The sequence below is a fragment of the Eubalaena glacialis genome, chromosome 20 (assembly GCF_028564815.1).
Source record: "Eubalaena glacialis isolate mEubGla1 chromosome 20, mEubGla1.1.hap2.+ XY, whole genome shotgun sequence".
Lineage (NCBI taxonomy): Eukaryota > Metazoa > Chordata > Mammalia > Artiodactyla > Balaenidae > Eubalaena > Eubalaena glacialis.
In genome coordinates, this window is record NC_083735.1 from 32,612,639 (window position 1) to 32,634,141 (window position 21,503).

At 45.4% G+C, this 21,503-nt stretch overlaps 1 protein-coding gene across 13 annotated transcripts in view; it reads right to left on the reverse strand.

The window, feature by feature from the left end:
• The window catches only part of TACC1 (transforming acidic coiled-coil containing protein 1), a 113,532-nt gene that overhangs the window by 51,901 nt on the left and 40,128 nt on the right, over window positions 1-21,503 (reverse strand). For 4 of the 13 annotated variants that reach the window (XM_061177412.1, XM_061177408.1, XM_061177409.1 and 1 more), the window contains exons 2-3: window positions 6,415-8,006; window positions 5,325-5,440 (exon numbers count right to left, since the gene is read on the reverse strand). The exons of 3 other annotated variants lie outside the window; for them this stretch is intronic. In XM_061177412.1, the coding sequence (XP_061033395.1) occupies window positions 5,325-5,440; window positions 6,415-6,575 (277 nt within the window). In that variant the 5' untranslated portion in view covers window positions 6,576-8,006. The remainder of the gene's footprint in view (window positions 1-5,324; window positions 5,441-6,414; window positions 8,007-21,503) is intronic. 6 more of the 13 variants (XM_061177415.1, XM_061177416.1, XM_061177411.1 and 3 more) reach the window with 2 other exon arrangements.

Consider the following 21,503-nt stretch of genomic DNA (forward strand, 5'->3'; position numbering starts at 1 on the left):
AGCTACAGCCTTGTAGCTTTTTTTAAATTGAAGTTTAATTACTTAAACTTTATAATTTTACCAAAATTGTCATAAGTGTGGATCTCAGTCGGCAAACTCTTCTGTAAAGAGCTGAACTAAATATTTTAGGCTTTTGCCCATTTTTCTTTCAGTCTCTATTCCGAGTACTCAACCTGCTATCTTAGTGCAAAAGCAGCCAGACAACAGCGAAATGCACAAGTATGGCTGCATGCCAACGAAACCTTATTTATGGGCCCTGAAATCTGAACTTCCATATATTTTTCAAACAAAATATGTTTTTCCACCATTTAAAAATGCAGAAACCATTCTCAGCTCTCGGGCAGAACAGTAAAAGGCAACAGCAGGCCAGGTTTGGCCTATGAGCCATCACTGGCTGATGCCTGATTTAGACTAACCCAAACTGCGTCGACAAACAAGTCTGCAGTCCCCACAGGCCTCCAGCAGTAAATACCTATGGACTGACCCTGTTTATCTCTCTCCTTCTGTTCTGGAGGACTACAGTGTGTGTCTGGAATACCTAGCCATCTAATCAACACATCAAACAGGGTAGTTTTGTTCCAAGGGCATAGAGAGCTTCAGCGTGAATTAAAATTCCCTCTCTCAAAGAAAGGTAACAATCTGTAAATAAAGGGGTGTGTGTGTGTGTGTGTGTGTGTGTGTGTGTTGAGGGGAGGTGTCAATTAACAGAGGACAACCACTGCAGCTTTCGCTTTTAGGACCCGAAACACTGGACAAAACCACAGTCCATTCGCACCAAAAAAACCCAAACAACAAAAAACAGATGAACTTGACATTGTGCCTTTCAAAAGTCCTTTCCTAGGTGATGTCTCCTTACTGATACATCTCCCAGCAAAGAGAAAGAACAGTTAACACCAGCAACTTAAACACCCTTTGCGGAGAAAGGCAGACAGATAGCAAACACAGAGCTACCAGCCCAAGCACTATAGCCACCATTCTGGTACATTTAAGAAACCTCTTGGCCTACAGTTTTATTTTACCAGTTAGTCTGAAACCGGCTTCTATCTGTGGCTTAAAAAAACCGCACAACCTCATCCACTGTCTAATTCCTAGGATGGCATACAATCCTGCCTTAAGAAGAGTTATTACAGGCCTATCTCAGACATATTGCGGGTTTGGTTCCAGACCACTGAAATAAAGCAAGTATTGCATATAAACTGAGTCACATGCATTCTGTTGTTGTTTTCCCAGTGCATAAAAAAAGTTATGTTTACACTATACTGTAATTAAGTATGCAATAGCATTATGTCTAAAAAGACAATATATATACCTTAAGTAAAAAGCACTTTATTACTAAAAAATGCTAACTATCATCTGACAATGCAGGGGTTGCCACAAACCTTCGATCTGTAAAAAATGGTGTATCTGGGAAGTGCAGTACAATGAGATACGTCTGTATAGAGTTCAGACACTTTAGGTCCCTAAAAAGCTTCCAATAAAAAGAAAATTAGTTCAAAATAGATGTAGATGTTTCCCCAAGTTCAAAGAATTAGATGGAGATTGGGATGGAGGACATGGGTACAGTACATGGGATGCAGCCACACATTTGAGGGCCCTTCTACACCAGGAAGCCAGGATCTTTTACATATGTTAATTCCAACCCTGACCGGCTAACAACTCATAGATCATCCCCTGAGAAGACAGAGCCTTATATGATCTACACCTGCTGTTGCCCCATGTCCTGAACCACAGAAACATGAAAGACTAACCTTATCAGGAGCCAAATAATCAACAATTCTTGGAGAAAGAGAACCATCCAAGCCCAGAAATTAGACTTAAACATTAGACTCCAGGAATTTTTGTCCACTGATCTCTTTCCTGGTCAGACTTGTGCTTTGGCTGTATTTTTACACTTACTGTGTATGCATGACAAGGCCATCAACAGGGCTCTGGACAAGGATGGGGTGTTGGGGAGAAGAAACCCTAGAAGGCAGGATACTGCCAGGCTGAAGAGGAATCATCTTGTTATTTAAAGACCCTAAATTGAAAGATTTCATAATCTGTAGTGGCTTGTTTCCTAGTCTGTACCCCTGCCATATTCATGGTCCGCAATCATGACCTACTCCACTGAGCTTTCTTGGTTCATAACTCTCTAAAAGGAAAACTTTGGGAATTCCCTGGGGGTCCAGCGGTTAGGACTCCGCGCTTCCACTGCAGGGGTCACGGGTTCAATCCCTGGTCGGGGAACTAAGATCCTGCAAGCCGCATCGTGTGGCCAGAAACAAACAAACAAACAAACAAAAAACACAAAAAGAAAACTTCTATAAAGAGTGAAAAAGAGAGTATGAGCTACAAGTTACCAAAACTTGTAAAAATGAGTCAGTGGCACAGGAAGGACCAAACAATTGGGTCTGTGTGGTTCTGGGGGCCTCGGCCATACTGGCCTCCATTCAATTAGCAAAGAATCTGTCAGGATGAATCAGACTACCAGCTGACAGGATGACGAGGAAGGGGGCGGCCCAGGCTGAGCAATTCAAAGAGGCTTTCAAACAGCTACTTAACATGTCTTGTGAGCTTTATATGAATTTGAGGCGAAGGCCACGAAATAGTTCTCTCAAGCTTTCAAATCTCCCTTCTGATCTGCCAATCCTGAGAAGAAAAGGGAAGCTATGAGGCGGCATCTCTGTCACTGAGATTGCTACACAGCGAAGTGCCACACGCAAGTCCTCCCACACGCAAACGTGCCTGTTCCCACACGGTCTCTGCCTGAACCCATGGTAAAAAGTAGCCCGGGGGGCTTCCCTGGTGGCGCAGTAGTTGAGAATCTGCCTGCTAATGCAGGGGACACGGGTTCGAGCCCTGGTCTGGGAAGATCCCACATGCCACAGAGCAGCTAGGCCCGTGAGCCACAATTACTGAGCCTGCGCGTCTGGAGCCTGTGCTCCGCAACGAGAGAGGCCGCAATAGTGAGAGGCCCGCGCACCGCGATGAAGAGTGGCCCCCGCTTGCCACAACTAGAGAAAGCCCTCGCACAGAAATGAAGACCCAACACAGCCATAAATAAATAATTTAAAATAGCTTATTAAAAAAAAAAAAAAGTAGCCCGGGGACAGCGGAGGGAGTTCTCAGCAGGGCAGCACATTATGGAGCTCACCATTTAAAGCAAAACCACATCACAAAAAGCTGGTATCATTTCCCCAGTAATTCCAGCTCCGTCACGAAGTCCAGCACAGAGAACCTGACCTCCCGTGGCGACCCATGAGGAAGTTGCTAAGCAAGAAAATAGAATCACCGTTGGGAGAATAAATTCATGATCAGATCAAAAACTAGGTAACTGGATAACTGAAAGCTGGCTCTACTTGGTCACTGCAGGTGACAGTGACAGACACTGGAATAGAAAAAGCATGTGAAAAGGACACGCCTCCTAGACGCCCTTCTCCAGGCAGCAGCCCGCCAGCCTCTGAAAAAGGAAGTCAAGGCATCAACCCTCTGCTCAAAGCCCTCCGCTGTGGGTTGGACTGTATTCCTCCAAAAGATAAGCTCAAGTCCTAACTCCCCACACCTTGGAATGTGGCCTCATCTGGAAGTACAGCTGAGCTTTGAACAACGTGGCAGTTAGGGGTTCCGACCCCCGACCACCCAGCACCGTTGAAAACCCTCCACATCAGCGGTGCTGCACCCTCAGATTCAACCAACCGTGGACCGTGTAGTATTCTAGAACATACCTACTGAAAAAAATCTGTGTGAGTGGACCCGCACAGTTCAAACCCATGTGGCTCAAGGCTCCACTGTAGTATCTTTGCAGTAATCCAGTTAAGATGAGGTCAACCTGGATTAGGGTGGTCCCTAAACCCAATGACTGGTGTCCTTGTAAGAAAGCCACGTGGAAGACACAGAGACACAGAGGGAGGAGCTGGCCATGGAATGAAGGAGGCAGAGAGGGGAGTTTTGCTGCCACAGGCCAAGGAACACCGAGAACTGCTAGCAACCACCAGAAGCTAGAAGAAACAAGGAAGAATCCTTGCCTAGAGCCTTTGGAGGGAGCGTGGCCCTGCCAACACCTTGATTTCGGACTTCTGGCCTCCAGAGCTGTGAGAGAATCAATTTCTGTTGCTTCAAGCCGCCCCGTTTGTTTGTGGCACTTTTGAAAGGCAGCCCCTTCCTGTCTCACTCAGGAGGAAAATCAGTGCCTCGTTACGACGTGACCCAGGCCTCCCCCGACCTGGCTGACTGTGGCTCCCACAGCTCCCTGCCCACCAGGTCGCTGCAGCCACCCTGGCCTCTTCCCTGGTCCTCGAACATGCTGCCACCCTGCCACCACGCGCCGGCCCACGCGCAGGCTGCTGCTGTCTCAGACCTTCGCAGGTGCCATCCTCTGTGCTGGAAGACTTCTCGGGAACCTGCACAGCTGTTCCCCTCAATCCTCCTTCAGGGCTCTGCTCAAGCCCCCTGATCAGTCGGGCTCCCCCGCCCCCCATCGGCCTTCAGCGCCTCCTACCCGCTCCCGCTCTGTTCCCCCTTCCCCTGCTTTATTTTTCTCCATAATCCTCAGGACAAGCTGACATATACATTTTGCTTAACCTCTAAGAGGCCCGTCTCCCTCCGTAACGCTGGCTTGCGGAGATCGGGACTGTTTCACTGCTGAACCCCAGCCCACTCTGTTTACTGAATAGCTAAATGCATTCGATCAGGACAGGTGAAATTTTACTCAAAACTGGCTGTGTCACAAAAAAGGTTTCTACTAATGAAGCGGAACAGCAGCAGCTTCTGCAGATGAAGGGCAGGCTCAAGGCTGGGCTCTGAGGGGCCGGGAGAGAACCTCCAATCTCGGGGGGACTCAGGGGCTCACCACCATCCCTGGTGGAAGAGGGAGCAGTAAACAACTTTGAAACAGCCTCTTAAGTGTCCTCCTTATCTAAAAAAGTCAACTCTTACCTATAATTCTTGTCTCCAGCCACACCCTGTAGAAAGTGAGTTGGCCTGAGAAATGTGTGAAGCCAAATCTAAACATACCTCCATCACGGCATCACCGCACACAGTTTTGTTTTTTAGGGGCCGAGGGGAAGGGCCCAGCGGGAATGTTCTGATAATGATCCTCTCATACTGCAAATGTACAGCCTACTTAGGGAAGAAAGCCTCTGACCACCACATTCGTAAAAAAAATAAACAAATAAATAAACAAGAAAACCGTTTCAAATGAGCCAGGAGCTTTCAAACAGCCCCTGCTCAGTAAGGAGACAATCCCAACCTTTTCAAATGGCCCTAAATTAACACTTTTCCTTCCCTCATTTACATTTTCAAAACTTTAAACAAAAAAAAGGCAAAAAAGGAAAGTCTTTCTTTACCTTGGGTTTTGGCCCCAGGACCTGCCAGTTCTAGGTGTGAATCACAGGATTCCTTGCAAGGTGATCTGATGGGCGTTTCGGCTTCAGGGGTCTCAAAATTACCTTCAGAATCCGAGCTGCCAAGGGGGAAAAATGAGGAATTACCACTTTCAACGGTATTTCCGACACCCTTTATAGTCTACATATCCGCAAAGTCCAGTATTTTTGCCTAATTTTACAACCTGCGGGTCCTCAGCATGGACTGGCCTGTGGGAGCTGCTGCCGCGCCCTCCTCGGGCTTCTGTCTGGCCTCCTGTCTCCCTGAAATCTCCTCCATCCTCAGGAGCCTTCTTCCAGCACCATTTATTTTTGAGGTCATCCTTCTCTCTGATACCCCAAAAAAGCCCTTTCAACAGACACCTTTTCTCACAAGAGCCCTTTCCTGGAAGTTTAAAAATTAAATTGCCCTCTCATTCTAAAGAAATTAAGCCAATATTCGCCATGATGCCTTTTTCTTTGGCAGGCCTCTACCTGTCTGGAACTCACCCGGCCAGAGGCCGAGGATGCTGTCACCTGCCTTCCGCAATCACACGGGTGACAGCTCAGCAGACACCACCATTTCTCACCAGCTGCCAGGGGCCGGTCATTACGCGACCTTCTTTACTAAGGCTGCATTTTCGGGACACAGGGGGACCCCCAGGAGGGCCTGGGAGCGACTTCTTCCCCACAGGGAAGGCCCCAAGTTCCACCGGGTGTGATCCACGACTGTGTGTGTGTGTGTGTGTGTGTGTGTGTGTATGTGTGTGTGGGCGGGGGCTGGGGGCTCGAAGCTTAGAGAAAGTGACCGAGGCAGACGGGGATGCAGAGAGACTGCAGATTCTGGGTTAGGTTCAGAAAGCTCATACTGAAACGGGGGGGAAGAAAATACCCGGGAGGACAGAGCATCCTGAACCTTCGAAGGCACAGCGGGGACCTGGTTACAGGCAGGGACGCAGCATTGCCATGAACACGGTTACGCGGGTGGCGACCACACACACGCACACAGAATGAGCCGCAGATGGATGGATGGATAGCAGCGCGTTTGCATTTTGGCAGGAACGCGTGTACTTGCCTGAAACTCAAGGATTTGGTCTCGGCTTGCGAGTCCTCCTCCTCGGGGTCGCCCTCGGGCCCTCCGGCCTCGTCCTCTCCGGCGACCCCGCCGCGCACCGCGGACCACGTCCATTTCGCCCACTGCACGGGGGACAGGATCTGCCAAGGGCTGAACGCCATGAGCGCGGCTCCTCCGGCTCCGGCTCCTAGGAGGATGGGAAAGGGGAGAGCCCTTTTTCCCTTTCAAAATGGAGGGAACCGGTGACAGGCGCCCGGACGCGTTTCCAGCGGAGGCGCGGATGTGGTTAAACGAGCGCCGTCGGGGGCCCGGGTGGAGCGCTTCCTCTCCTCCGGCTGGCAGCGCCGCTTCCTCCGCGTCCTCCTTCCTGAACGTGCGGCCACGGCGCCCCCGCGCCCGGCGACTCCCGCGGGGGAGATGCCTCTCCTGGGGCCTCCTCGGGGTCCGGGTCCGCGACGCCCGGCGGCTCGGCCTTGGCTGCACGGCGGCTCAGCTGCTCCTGGTCCCTGCGGCCCGGCTCCAGCCTCCTGGCTCCCGCCTCCCGGCCTGCTGGGCGCGCATCAGCTGCGGCGGAGCCTCGCCCCAGGAGCCGCCCCCTCGGACCGTACTACTCGCGCCCGCGGGTGGGGGCGCCCGCGGCGGCGGCACTTTGAAGCGCGCGCGCCCGCCGGATCCCCCCGCCTTCGCGCCACAGTGGTCGCGCCCGCCTTGCGGGAAGGGGCTTCTCGGCTCCGACCCTGGCCGCTGGCCGAGGACCTGGGCGCCCCCAACAGCTCCACCGGCGTCGGGAGCCGGGAACATCCGTTTTCTGTGTACGTGCACGCTGGACTGTGCCTCCTTCCCTTTTTATTTTTATTTTCTCATCTTGCTACTGCGACTTAATGGCGTTGGTGATACTGGATCGTAGAGAAGTTCAGCCCCTTATTATAAAAAACTCTGAGGCCGCTGTTGACTGTGTTTTCCCCTCCCTAATAGGACGGCGTGGAAGATTTCAGCCTGTTCGCCTTCAACCTTCAGCTCCCTCAGCAACGCTGCAAGAGTAGCCAAGGGCTGGGATTTTAGATGCTTTGTGGCTCCTCAGTCCTCACTGGTGGAAGCGCCGTGGCCAGGTCTTGGGTAAAGGGTGCTAAATTACCCTGTGAAATTATAGCTTGATCCGTTTCCCATTCTCCTTTTTGAGGCTTTCTTTTCATAACTTCTAAGTGTTTGGTCTCTGACTCCGTTTGCTGCTTCCGAAGTCTGCCAACAGGCCTAATGATTTCAACATTCAAAATAAAAACCCTCTATGTTTGAAGGGAGAGGCAGGGAAGTAGCAGAGCTCTCCTCTGATTTTCTTCATTTTCCATCAAGGGATTCTACTTAGGGATTGCGCCTCTCAGAATCACCAAGGCACCAAGCGAATCTGCCTCGAACAACCAGGCTTCTTGATCTCCTTGCCTGGATAAGGCGTTTCTTGTACTATTGTAATTTCCAGAGTTGCAGGTTCCCACAGAGACAGCAGCTCCAGAATTTAGAACAAAGTCAGGCTGAAACTGCCACACGGACGTCTCCACTGAAAGGGGTTGGCACAGCAAACTGCTGATGAATCATGACTGTCTTACACATTTGATAACAAAAACAAAAGCAAAAATAACGCAAGATCAGGCGTGGCAGGTAGTCTCACCATAACAGACGGATGGGGGTTCGCCTGAAGTCTAGACTAGAGGGCTGGGGTGTCTGGATGCTTTAGAATTCATCCAGCTCCTTCCCAGAGATAAATACAACTGTCTTGACCATACTGGAGACTACGAAGACGAGAAATAAGCAGGAGTCGTTTTTTTTCTTTCAGGTCTGCATGAAATATGCCACAATACTATCCACCTGGTCATATTTTTTGCTTTATGGCTCACCACACAAACCTTCAGATTATAAGGTCCCCCCCAGGTTCCTGGATCTGACACGTGTTTTGTTGCCCATGTAAATCTGTAGCTGGCATATGGTAGGTCTTGTTCGTTCTTCCTCCTGAGCGGTTCTCGAATCTTTTCCCTCCTCTGCATCCCCACTGTGACTGACATAATTCCCACACTCCCTAGTTTTCATAGATCTACTGTAAATGTGTCCAATTGGTTCTACCTCTGAGGGTTGTCTCGGCTGGGGTCACCCTTGCCTGGCTGATCTGTGACTTGTGCTCTAGTCTTGCTGTCCCTGCTCCCCTCTCCTCCGACCCTTTGTAGTCGTAGCCATAATCTCTACAGAATTGGTTCTGAACCTTTAATATGTCCTAGAATCATCTGGGGCCCCTCTTTAAAAGTCCAAATCCAAACTGCCAGCAGATTCTGGAAATCTGTATTTTGACCAAGTGTCCTGGGGAATTTCTTCCACAGGATAAATTTGGGAAACAATGACTAGCTTGAGCCAACTAACTGCTGCATCAGAAACAATCTCCCTTTTGCCTGCAGAGTTTTGCACCCTCTTCCCCCCAGCCCTGGCCTCCACCCCCATGTCAAGCCCCCAGGCCTTGGCTGCCCAAACTTCCTTCCTCACCCAGCGCAGGTGTCTACCCTGGGAAAACAGACTGATTTCTCCCTGCTTTCTACCATCTCTATACCCCGAACATTCAGAGATACTTTGACTGTGGCCCTTAGGTAGTTTTGAAAGAGGGTACCATTAATAGCTACACCAGGACAACAGGCATAAACCAGGACGTCCCAGGACATAAGGTCACCCTACACTTAGTGCACTACATATAACATATTTGTTTACATGTCTCTCCCACTTCTGGACCATAAGCTTTTAAACGGCAAGGACCACGTCATATTTATGATTTATTTTTGTTTCCCCAGAAATCAGGACAGGGCCACACACACTCAGTAGGGTGTTCTGTAAATGTGCAGAAAAGGAATATTCCAGTTTACATCAGACCTTCTAAGTTTGGCTAGGGTGACATAAATTCCTAAAGCCTGACTCTTCTGGGGGAAATCAAGATTTCGAACCAGCATAGCACAGAAACCAGATGAGTGATGGCCCCAGCAAGACAAAGCCCAGACTATAGAGCAATTTCTTGAAATTAGAGAGGTAAATGCCCAGATTTCTGAAAATCTCTGCAAACTCCTGGACTTAACGTGAACAGCAATAAAGTAATTACTCTATAGCCTGAATTATTTTTATTGTCTAGAACAAATAATGAGGCTGATATGTCAATTTTCCTGTAACTCTGGTAAAGACTGGGCAATGTTTGAAAACCAAGGAAAACCATCATTTTGCTGCTAAGCCCTTAGCTTCAAGGAGCAGAATGTCTGCAAATGGAATGTCTTTGTTTTGGAAATGACCCTAAGCACAGGAAGGGCCCATCCATTCTCTTCCTTCCTCTGCTCCTTGCCCTTCACAGAAGCTTTGGATCCATACACCATGAAAATCTAAAATGAAACTCCCTGAAACACTCCACACTGGTGGCCAGGCCAGGCACACACCTTGCCGCTAATGGATGCTCCAGAGGGGTCTGTGAAATGGGTCTCTTTGGTAAAAAGTAAAACAAAATAAAATAAGATAAAATATATGAGTAAGCAAATTCACACAGGCAAACAACTATCCATTTAGTGGCGCAGCTACTGTGAGAATGTCTGGGGGAATGTGGCAGGAGGGGAGGGCAGAGGCAGGGTGGGGCCTGACCAGGAAGGATCCCTTTACTGTTAAGGAGTAGGTCTTAACTCAGACTGAGCTGGATCTTGCAGTAGGGGGCGCAAACACAGGTCCCTACCTAGATAGTGTGAGGGAGCGACGAGGCCTGGGTGGCAGCTGGAGAACCCTGAGGAGGCTAAGGGGCGGCCCGACCCAGTTCCTGGTGCCCACCTAACAATCTCCCAAGAGAAACCCAAATCCTGGCTTTTATAAGACATCTTCCAAGCTTTCATGTTTGTTTGTTTGGCCGTGTGGCATGCGGAATCTTAGTTCCCCGACCAGGAATCGAACCCGTGTCCCCTGCAGTGGAAGCGTGGAGTCCTAACCACTGGACCGCCAGGGAAGTCCCTAAGCGTTCATGTTCTTACTAATTTCAATTGTTTTAAACCTTGTGGAGGCCATCGCGGTGCAGGACAAATAAAAGCCATGTGTGCGCCTGCGTGGTCCATGGAGCCTGGATGGGCCGAGGGGAGTCATCACGCTTTGGAGCCAGTAAAAAACACTTCCATTTAGAAAGATCATTCTGGCAACAACCTGTGGGCTGGGATGGAAGGAGTGAAGACTGGGAGACGCCTGAAACTGCTGTTTTCCCTGCCCCAAGCCGCCTGAAGAAGGCAGCCGGCTTCTCCTCCAGAGGGTAAAGAAGCAGAACTGGAATTAGCATCCTTATCTTTCAGTCCCTGATCGGAGAACTAAAATCCCATAAGCCGTGCAGTGCGGCCAAAAGAATTTTCTTTTAATTTAAATAAATAAATGAATAAAGAAGAAGAATTGGAGCTGTGAGCAATCCAAGCACAATTTACAACAGAAGGAAGAGAATACTGCTACTGTGAAGAAAACCATTTCCGACAGCCAGTGAAATGAGACAGTCGGTGAATTTCTGACTGCCCGTGTGTACGATGTTCCGGAGAGGATGAGGGCGGGGCCAGGGTGGCACTAGGGAATCACAGAGATAAAGTCACCGCTGAGAAAACAGAAAGGTCAGGCAGGTAGACCCATCAACTTATCTGTATTTCCTAACAATTGACGAATTTGGTGAGCAAGAGATACACCTAATTCAATTAACATGAAATGCCAGATTGATGATGTCACCAAAGTGGCAGGGCAGCTCTGAAGGGCTGAGAAAAAGCTTGGGCCCATACCGACTTGAAACGGCCAATGGCAACTAGGTTTAGGTGCCTCAGCAGAACCTCGACAGACCATGTCCCCTCCCCACCCTGCTTTCTGAGAGCCGCCCTGTCGACGGACTGAGCTTCCAAGACACAGTGGGGCACTCTGGGCGTGTGCTCACTCCATCAGCCCGATCACTGAGCTAAACACTCTCAACCCTTAACCTTTTTCTACTCGAATATTTAAGTGATGAAGGTCTCTACGATGCAATGATAAGAGTATCTTACATAATAAAGTTTCATCTGATCCCTACAATCATTCTCCGGTAGTGGGGTAGGTTTTCTCATTCTCAATTTGCTGATGAGGTAACCGAAGCAGAAAGGGCAGCCACGTGCCTGAAACTGCACCACAGAACTGAATCTGGAACCCTAGTCTCCTACCTTTCAGTACCCTTCCTTTGCTTTGTATCAAACCGGAAGAAAGCAGAAAGCCCCTGGAGCCACTTGGTAGCTTGTGGTTCCATTAGCTGGACACCCCTCTCAATTTCTTGCAGCTGCTGCAGTCCTGGCTTCCTGCTTACCCGGCACGGGCTGCAAAGTCACAACTAGGAATACCTCACACCACCAGTGAAGAGTTGCCACTGCCAACAACGGCATCTGAGGTATTCAAATAAGTTCAGGTTACAGTCTTAACCTTGCAAGATCCGATGTTATCCTTTACCTGGAGGCTATCATCACCTAGAGAATCACAATCTTCCCTCCACCACCCAAACACGCCCAAATCAGGGAATTTGTAGTATGCGTTTACACTGAAAATTACATCCTAAAGAGAACCTCCTTTCTCATTTTTTTAAAACAGAAAAGCTGGATTTATGTCCATAGCTAAAACTCTTTCAGAGCTCCAAGAAGATTAAAAGGGATTCAGATTGCATCCATTAAAGACTTGGCCAAGCTCCCCACCTAGGAGACCTGCTCCAGATTTTGCTCTGGTGAACAACTCTCGTCAGATCCTCCCTCTCATCTATTTTGTTCTGTATCACAAAAACAAAGTTTGACTTCCCCAGAAAGTTATGTCATTCCACCTAGGTCAGGGGTCCCCAACCCCTGGGCCGTGGAGCGGTGCCGGTCCAAAATAAAATAAAACTCCCCCAATAAACCTCCCCATCTGCTAGACCAGAAGAACACTGATCAGATGGCCCAGATTTTCTGAGAGCATCCTGATATCAAATATTCTACCCAGTGTCCTCATAAAGACTTGTCCCCATTTTCACTTACAAAACATTGTCACCAAGTAGTTAGAAGGTACAGATTGGGAGGGCACTTGGAAAGGGCAGCAGAGAGTCACTGGTAAGAGGATATGGAGAGAGGTATCCTCTCAGAAGAAAGAATAATACCGCAAGAGGGTTTCCAAAGTAACTGGGAAACCCACTCCACTGAAATCTTCACTCTGGGCACGTGGGGGCAATTTCATCACAGGACCTCGTGTGTTTGTGACCAAAAATCTTCTTGTGTTTCTAAAAGAAAAAGATCAGAAACTAAGAAGCAAATTTCATGACATGATATGCAGCCTCCTGTTACTTCCAGCTTTTATCTTTTTATGCTAAAAGTTTAACTGCCATAATTTGGTTCTGAAGCTACATGTGTGTGAAAATTCAAGGAAAATATGTTCTTTTACATCTCTGTTATAGTACACAGCAGGGAGAGGGGAAACCTGTCCTTTTTGTGGGTGTTAAAATTTGTAAAAGTGCCAAATATTAACACACTGCTAATAAATATAAGCTAAATGACTAGCTGGACAGGAAGACATGACAATGTTCCAAGTTGGTAAAATTAAATATTGTAGAGACGGCAGTCCTACTCAATTAATTTATAGGTGTAATGCGATTTCCATCAAAATTCTTAGGGGATTTTTCTGAGGATTTCTCAATAGTTTTCAAAAATTTATCTGGAAAAATAAACTGGTAAGCATACTTTAGATTCTTTTAAAAAATGTCAAGAAGGGGATTAGTTATGCAAGATCTTAAGACACATTTATGCAAAAATAGGCATATCCTTGTTCTGTGAAACAGAACAGAAAGCCCAGAAAAAAAGCCTGTAAGATATAGGAAGTTGTTATATGATAGAGAAGAGGTTACAATACAGTGGGGAAGGGAAGATTACTTAATAAATGGTTGAAGAATAATTGGTCGGCAATGGGAAAAAGCTCAAATTCAACACTTACCTCAGAGCATATACCAACATAAATTCCAGATGGATTAGATGGCTAAATCAAACCATGGGGAGAAAACAATCCAGAAGCAACAGAATCTGTCAAAGCTCTGTCAGAAGGATGACTGTCCAAACTTTGGAGTAATTAACGAAATCACACACAAAATAAAGATCGCAAATTTGGCTCCATTAAGAAGAGGAAAGTTCCTGAATGTTTGCCTTCAAATTAAAAGGCAAACAGACAGGCTGAGGAAAATAGTGGCAACCCAAAGCTCACACTGTTATTACCTAAGGAACTCATGGAAACCAGTAAGATCATCCAAACCCAACAGAGACGTGAGCAGTTATAACTGCTTACTATGTGTCGACACCATTATGAGCGCTTTGCAAGAATTATCTCATCTTAGTCCCCGCCCCCTTGCCCCACAGTCTCATGAGGAAGGTATTATTACAGCTCAAAAAAAAAAGCAGGACAAGTTGGCTACATTTTCAACCTCTAGAGCAGAGGCTCTTGATCTGGGCTTAGTAAGGAAGGACTTCAGAAGATCATGACTTCCTTGAAATTACATGAGAAATTATCCCTGTGTGTTTGCACCCATCTCTCCCCCTCCTCTTCCCCAGATACAGTCAAGCTCCACTCCGGGAACAATGCTTTAGGCTGATTAAAGATGAATTTTCGAATCTGAAAGAGGTACCAATAGAAGATTCTCTTCCCCCATCAGTTACAAGGAAGTTTTAACCCAAGAGGCCCATACTCAGAGAATCCAGACCTGCCAGAGATTAATACAAGAAGCAGTGAGCTTGGATGACACGCCACAGGTGGAAAGGAGAGGAAGACCCAGTGGGCAGCCCGTGGGTCTAATGTAAGTGACTGGTAACCAAAGTGTGACACCCTTGTACAAGCAGCCAAGATGCCGTAAAAAGGGAGATTTTCCCAGGGATCCCTACTGATACACAGGAGCCTCCTGAAAGACATACAAAATTGGGCCAGTATATAAAAGGTGCACTTCATGAGGGGGATGCAAAAGAATAATTGTAACATTTTTCTTTTGGGGATGCTGTCTCTTTTTGGTGTACTTCCTGTTAAAAAAAGAGACAATAAGCCCCAAATGGAGTCACCTGTGCTAAGCCCGCGGCACCAAACCGAGACTTAATACCTAACCTGACTGCAGAGTCAGTCCCTCCCAGGAATGTGACCTTAACCAGACAGTCTGGAATTCCCTGGGCAGCCCTAGGGAGGTAAATGCCTCATAGCCCCCTGCTGCCTCCCAAAGGGAGGTGACCTTGCCTGAAACAATCCACTCTTTGCTAGTTCCCCTTTCCTGCCCCTTCTGTCCATAAAAGCCTTTCACTTTGTGCAGCTCTGGGGAGCTCCCTCCTATTGGCTCCATGGGATGCTGCCCAATTCATGGATCATTGAAAGAAGCCTATTTGATCTTTCAATGCACTCAGCTGAATTTTGGTTTTTAACAGATTTGGTGTCAGTGATGGGATCCAAAGTGAACTTCTGACAGCTTTGGGGACAATGAGAAACACAGGCCTGCTGCCTGGAGAGCCCTTTGAGTTCCCAGTCTTTCCCACCATTTCCAAAGGCTGCGTGTAAATGCTTCTCAGTTCTGAGCTTGGCTCTCTTTGCATTGAGCTCCCAACCTCGTTGGCGTTCCAGTCTGCAATTCCCCCTTCTGGAAACCCCTTCCAGTCCGCCGTCCTCACTTGTGGTTCAGTGCCCTCCCCAGTCCCCAGTTCCGGGTTGGGAATTGCTGGTGGTGTGGCCAGTCCGCAGTAACATCTCTTGGTTACTGCTGGTTTGTTAAGGTGCACATTTGTCTCATTTTGTGTATATAAAGGCTACTGCTGGTGGGAATCTCAGAAGCCAAAAAAGCTGCAAAAATTGGTGGGCATGGATCAAACACTTAAAGGCCATTAGGGCACCCGCCACCTAACTCAAAGACTCTGTGTTAGGATAAGGTGGTCACAGGACAGGTTAGATTGACACTAGGTCACCTACCAACCTCAAGAAAGTTTCCAAGCAATGAGGTACACTGTAAAACACTGCACAATCCCCAACCCAGCAGCACATCCCTTTTAGTTATTAGTTTGGCTCCAAGAGGCCCAAAGGCTTAGCAGAAGGAAGAAACAAACAAAAAAAGGAATGGGATCTTTAAGCTCCAAAGAGTCAAGCGTGCTACCTTTCAGCACAGCTGCTTATTTTATGTCTAAGAACTATGGCTTTGGAAGCTATAAACATCTACAAAAATGGCAAAATCTTACTAAAGACAACCTACAATTACAATGACCACTGTGACAAAAGTTCCAAGTAGATAAGATCATTTAAGAAGTGCACTTAAAAGCAAAGGCTCCCAAATCAAAAACAGAATGGGATACCTATTTTAATTAGCATGCAGAAGCCTCCGAAAGGCTTCTGATAATGGAAAGCTAAACACAAGACGTACCTGAAACAAAAATGTGAGACCAACATAACTCCTACTGCTACCCTCTATTCTCCTTGCAGCACTCACTTTTTTCTAGTAATCCTCTGTCTGAAAGTCTTTCCATTCTGAAGAGACCACAACACCATAAACAAAAGTCCACCAATTTAGTGGCCGTGCAGACACCCCCCATATCTACTACTCTCAAAGGAGGACCCTCTTATGTGCCCTTCCCAGAGTTGATGAGCCTCTGAAGAATTTTCTGGTAAACCACTTAAACAGCCAAGGAAAACTAAAATTAAAATGAATGAGAGGGCTTCCCTGGTGGCGCAGTGGTTGGGAGTCTGCCTGCCAATGCGGGGGACACGGGTTCGAGCCCTGGTCTGGGAGGATCCCACATGCCGCGGAGCGACTGGGCCCGTGAGCCACATTTGCTGAGCCTGCACGTCTGGAGCCTGTGCTCCGCAACGAGAGAGGCCCGCGCACCGCGATGAAGAGTGGCCCCCACTTGCCGCAACTGGAGAAAGCCCTCACACAGAAATGAAGACCCAACACAGCCATAAATAAATAAATAAATAAATAAATAAATAAATAAATAAATAAATAAATAAATAAATAAATAAAATTAAAAAAAAAAAAACCACATTGTAAAAAAAAAAAAAAATGAATGAGAAACCTGGCCAAATTCTGGTAGATACCAGTGCTACACTCTCTATGTAAACTCCACGTGGAACCTATAGGTGGGCTCCTGGAGAAACTGGCAGAAACCACCTAAGGGTGAGAATTCTTATCAGAGACAGCTCTGGAAGAGCTGTCTCTAGTACGTGGTAGAGAGAGGGAAATAAAATATCTTTTGTACTGATGCCGAAAACTCGGCCTCTGTGCACTGGTGCTCAACTGAATCTTGGAGACAAAGTTTTGGGTGAAGTAGAAAAGAATAGCTTTACTGCTTTGCCAGGCAAAGGGAGACACAGTGGGCTCATGCCTCAAAAACTGTGTGTCCCAACCTGAGAGGATCTGGTGAGGAGTTTTATGGCAATGTTTCAAGGGCAGGGTTGCTGATAAGGATCAGGGTGTGTGCAGGGCCTGCACTCCTTCAATCTGGCCTTAGGTGGTCTCCTCCCTTGTCTCTGCATCCCCTCCCTTCCCTGATTAAGAACTGTTCGAACCTGCCCTTTGGAACTCAGGGAAGGTTATGGGGGCTGGAGTCTATTCCCTACAAACAAGAAACGGGGGACACAGAAAGGCTTCCTTGCCCAAGAGCCTCACAGGGTCCTGCTCGGTTTCAGTACCCTCTTTGGAGATGCCTCTTGAGTCCAAGTGGTTGTTCAATACTGCCAGAAATATTTACTGTTTGTCCCAGCTGACAACTACAAAGTAGCTCTGTGGTCAGAAACTGGCCAAACTGCAGAGCCTGATACAAATTTTTTTTAGGCCTTCTTCCCTAAGCTAAAATAAAACTATGTACCCAGAGGGAAAAAAAAACCTTCTAAAGCCCTTGTAAAAGGATTTATGGGTGGACCAGCCTATGATGTCATTTAAGTTGCAGCCCAATTCCTTGAGGAATTAAAAGCAACTGTCTTTATCTCACATATCTTTGCAAAATCAGAAATTTGGCTCCAGGAACTCTTATTTAGGTCATCTCTTTAACATACCAACTTCAGGGAGGTACTTCTTACCAGAAGGAAAACAAAAGGTTATTTTGAAACTTAGGCAACTGAAAAATCCTAAATGTCTTCTCTACAAATATTAATAAAAAGCTTTAGCCATCTGAGCAGGCAACCTTAGATTATTCCATCTGCTAGAAATGTAATTTGGATCCAATCTCTTTTATAACTACCTGATTCATGGCTAAATTTTTAAACAGAAGCTATAAGGTCTCTGTTTGCATCTGTCTGTATGTGTATGTCTGTCTATGTACATGTGTTGTAGATACATGGTATTTTCCACCTTCAGATGGTATTACTAGATTAATTTGTAAAAGAGCCCTATTTAACTGGCTTGAAGAGAATTAAGCACTTGTATATATAAAGGATTCTTAAAACTCTCAGAAATATAATAGAAGCTAACCCAAATGTTTTTCAAGTTCACATGATCTGAGATCATCTTTGGTAAATAAAAGGTAGTTTAAGTTTTTTGGATTAATTAAAATAGGTATGTCTTTAGAATTATCAGCATTAAAATAATGCCGACATACAACTTTATCCTACTTGGGTTTATTGGTCAAAGAAGTTCATGTTATCTCTGTTATGAAATATGTCAGCAAGAAAAATAGCTTGGGATGACGGTTGACTTTGTCTAATGTCTTATGAAGTTTTTGTGGTTAGTCTAAACATAATTATCAAGAACAAGTGAATTAAATAGATACAGTGGAATAAAAGTTTTTATGTGAACTTTTGAAATAGTTTCCCCAAATCTTTTTGGTAACCTGAAACCTTAAAGTTTCACTAAGTTAAATTAGATGACGGATAGTTATTAAATATCTAGATCATTTCCAAAAAAGATTAAATAATTACTGAACACAGGTTTGTCCATTTTGGGCTTCCTTTTACAGAGGAACTAAAGACATTTGGGTTTATTAGTAAATATGTTTTGTGCTACACTGAAAAATTTACTATGAGAAAGCAATTGTTTCTACAGATTATAAAAAGTATTTACAAATTTGTCAAGCCACAGAATGCTAATATAAAAGATAGTTCACAGTTGTTTACCTCTTTATTTTCACTAAAAATTAAGGTTTTTTAGAGTTAAAAATTCTAATATATATAGTACAATTAAAGCTACTAGAAATAATAAAAGAAACATCTCTGTGTGAAAGGAGAGCAGGATGTGTGTTTTTGATGAAAGAAGGTATGAGGAATGGAGATGCATTTTTGTTGAGGAAAAGAAAGTTTGTCCTACAGTGAGACTGGTTATTTCAGAATGGGAAAGAGGAAAAACATAGGACAAAACTGTAGGCGGATTGTGGAAAAGGAATCTTGGTAAAGGAATTTTATGTGTGGTCAAGATGGCTAATATTGGAATGAATTTATTTAAGTTTAAAAAAATGAAATGAATTTTGGTGCAAAATGAGAACTGGTTTTCTCTCTGTTAAAAAGATTAATTTTTTTTTTAGACTTTTGGTCTGCTTTTGAGAACAGTTGTGAAAGTTTCTTTACCTTTTAAGTAATCTGCCTAGAAAGCAAAGATTCTGTGTTTTGCCAAAATAATTTTCTGTGACAACTACTTAACTTTCTATATTTGCCTGCAAAGTCTTCAATTGTCAGTTTGGTTAAATGGATAACTAAGTATTGTTTCACAGTTACCTATGATCCTATTTGACCAAGTGTTTGGAAACCTTTGATGTTTTTGGCAAATGCCAAAAAATTAAATTATAAATAAAGTTTTTTTGACCTTGAACCAACTTCGAAATTTTCCAGAGGGCCCCTGGAACATCTCAAAAGATTCGTTCTCTCTCTCCTTATAAAAAAGGAGATGTTAAACTAATTAGGCTTATTTGATATGTTAAATTACATGGGCATTGTCAAATAAGAAAGTAATACTCAGCCTTTTTTTTTTTAATTTTATTTATTTATTTATTTATGGCTGTGTTGGATCTTCGTTTCAGTGCGAAGGCTTTTTCTAGTTGTGGCAAGCGGGGGCCACTCTTCATCGCGGTGCGCGGGCCTCTCACTATCGCGGCCTCTCTTGTTGCGGAGCACAGGCTCCAGACGCGCAGGCTCAGTAATTGTGGCTCATGGGCCCATTTGCTCCGCGGCATGTGGGATCTTCCCGGACCAGGGCTCGAACCCGTGTCCCCTGCATTGGCAGGCAGATTCTCAACCACTGCGCCACCAGGGAAGCCCTAAGCCTTCTTGATGTTGTATTTGTATAGGTATATTTTGTAAGTGTTCTAGAAACTGTGAAATTCCTGGAAATCTGATATGTTGTGGTATAATGTTATCAGTCATAATTCTATTCTCTTAAACTGTTGTATATCACAGAAATAACTACATTTCCTTATAAAATGAACTCTTATCAGATCTTTAACAATGGGTACTTTAAGTCTTTGACATTTACAGAGTTTTGTCTTAGATGTTTTTGCAAAAGTGTTCCTACAATAGTACTTCATCTTCAAGGAGATTCAGGGAAAGAACTTTGACAAGTACAGGTTTCTAATAACTCTAAGATCATAAAACTGAACAGAATTCAAGCAGAACAAGTATAATTACATGGGACTGAATGAACTGAGGATGATCATAATTTTTAATAATATTTTTGTTTGAAGCACTGCTGGTTCCTTAATGTTTAGTTTTTCCAGATTTAAGGAAATCTTTCCTCTTAAGCTCTCTATGACTTACAGCAATTTTGTAAAGTATATCTTTGTAAACAAAGATGAAACATTTACTTTTTCTCCCTACCTGATCCTTCCAGAATTTGGAAAATCTTGGGTATTCTTTTCATGGCAATGTAATTCATTATTTGCATAAGTTCAATAAGAATCTCTTCTCCTTGTAAGAGGACACAACTGGAAACGTTGACTATATTACCAAGTCTTATATCTGAGAGAGATGTGTATAAATTCAGACATAGTGCTGAGGAGATATATATAGATATAGGTATAGGTATAGATATAGATATAGATCTCAAACTGTATAGCTTTAAAAACTGCTTGGAAAAATCAGGCTGGTCCCTTGCTTATAGGGTTCCTGGAGGCCTTACTTCTAGGTGAGTAAGAAAGGTCACTGCCTGACGGCTCAGGAACCTCAGGATATTTGGGGGGACCTTGAGAAGAGAGGAATTCACCCAAACTATAGGTATTGCAGGTAAACTCTAATGGTAAGTCCTTGGCTTGGCTTCCTGGCCTCAGAGGCTTTTAAGAGGTCAATCTGAGATTCCTTATGAAAAGTTCCAGCAAAGCAGCCTTTATAAGAGCTTATATGGTCAATCACTGTTCTTGCTGCACTTACGTAAATAATCAGGCCAAGATTAATGGAAGCAAGTTAGTTTTACTGTGATTATCTTTGGTTAAAAAAAAATGGGGTAACTGAAGAGAGAAAAATTATATTTGCACCTTCATAGATATTAGATTCTAGTTCTAGTAATTGTTTTTGAGGTTTTGTTATATACCTGTAAACTGGACTGTGCCCTGAATTCTTCTAGTTTCCTCAAATAGCTGGCTACGACTCTCCAAACTAAGTTGTCCAATTTTCTCCCACCCTTCTGATTTGGAATCACTAAGAACAAAGATTGCCCCTGAATCTCCCTGGAAGAGACTATACCAGGTCCTCTTCACTACCCAGATGACTTGAACCAAAGGTATATATCTCACAGTTGAAGAAGTCTCCACTGATATCTGGTCCTCTACACCAGCTGTTGACCTCAAAATCAAATTGACTGGGGCTTCCCAGGTGGCGCAGTGGTTGAGAATCTGCCTGCCAATGCAGGGGACACGGGTTCGAGCCCTGGTCTGGGAAGATCCCACATGCCACGGAGCAACTAGGCCCGTGAGCCACAACTACTGAGCCTGCGCGTCTGGAGCCTGTGCTCCGCAACAAGAGAGGCCGCGATAGTGAGAGGCCCGCGCACCGCGATGAAGAGTGGCCTCCGCTTGCCACAACTAGAGAAAGCCCTCGCACAGAAACGAAGACCCAACACAGCCAAAAATAAATAAATAAATTTATAAAAAAAAAAAAAAAATCAAATT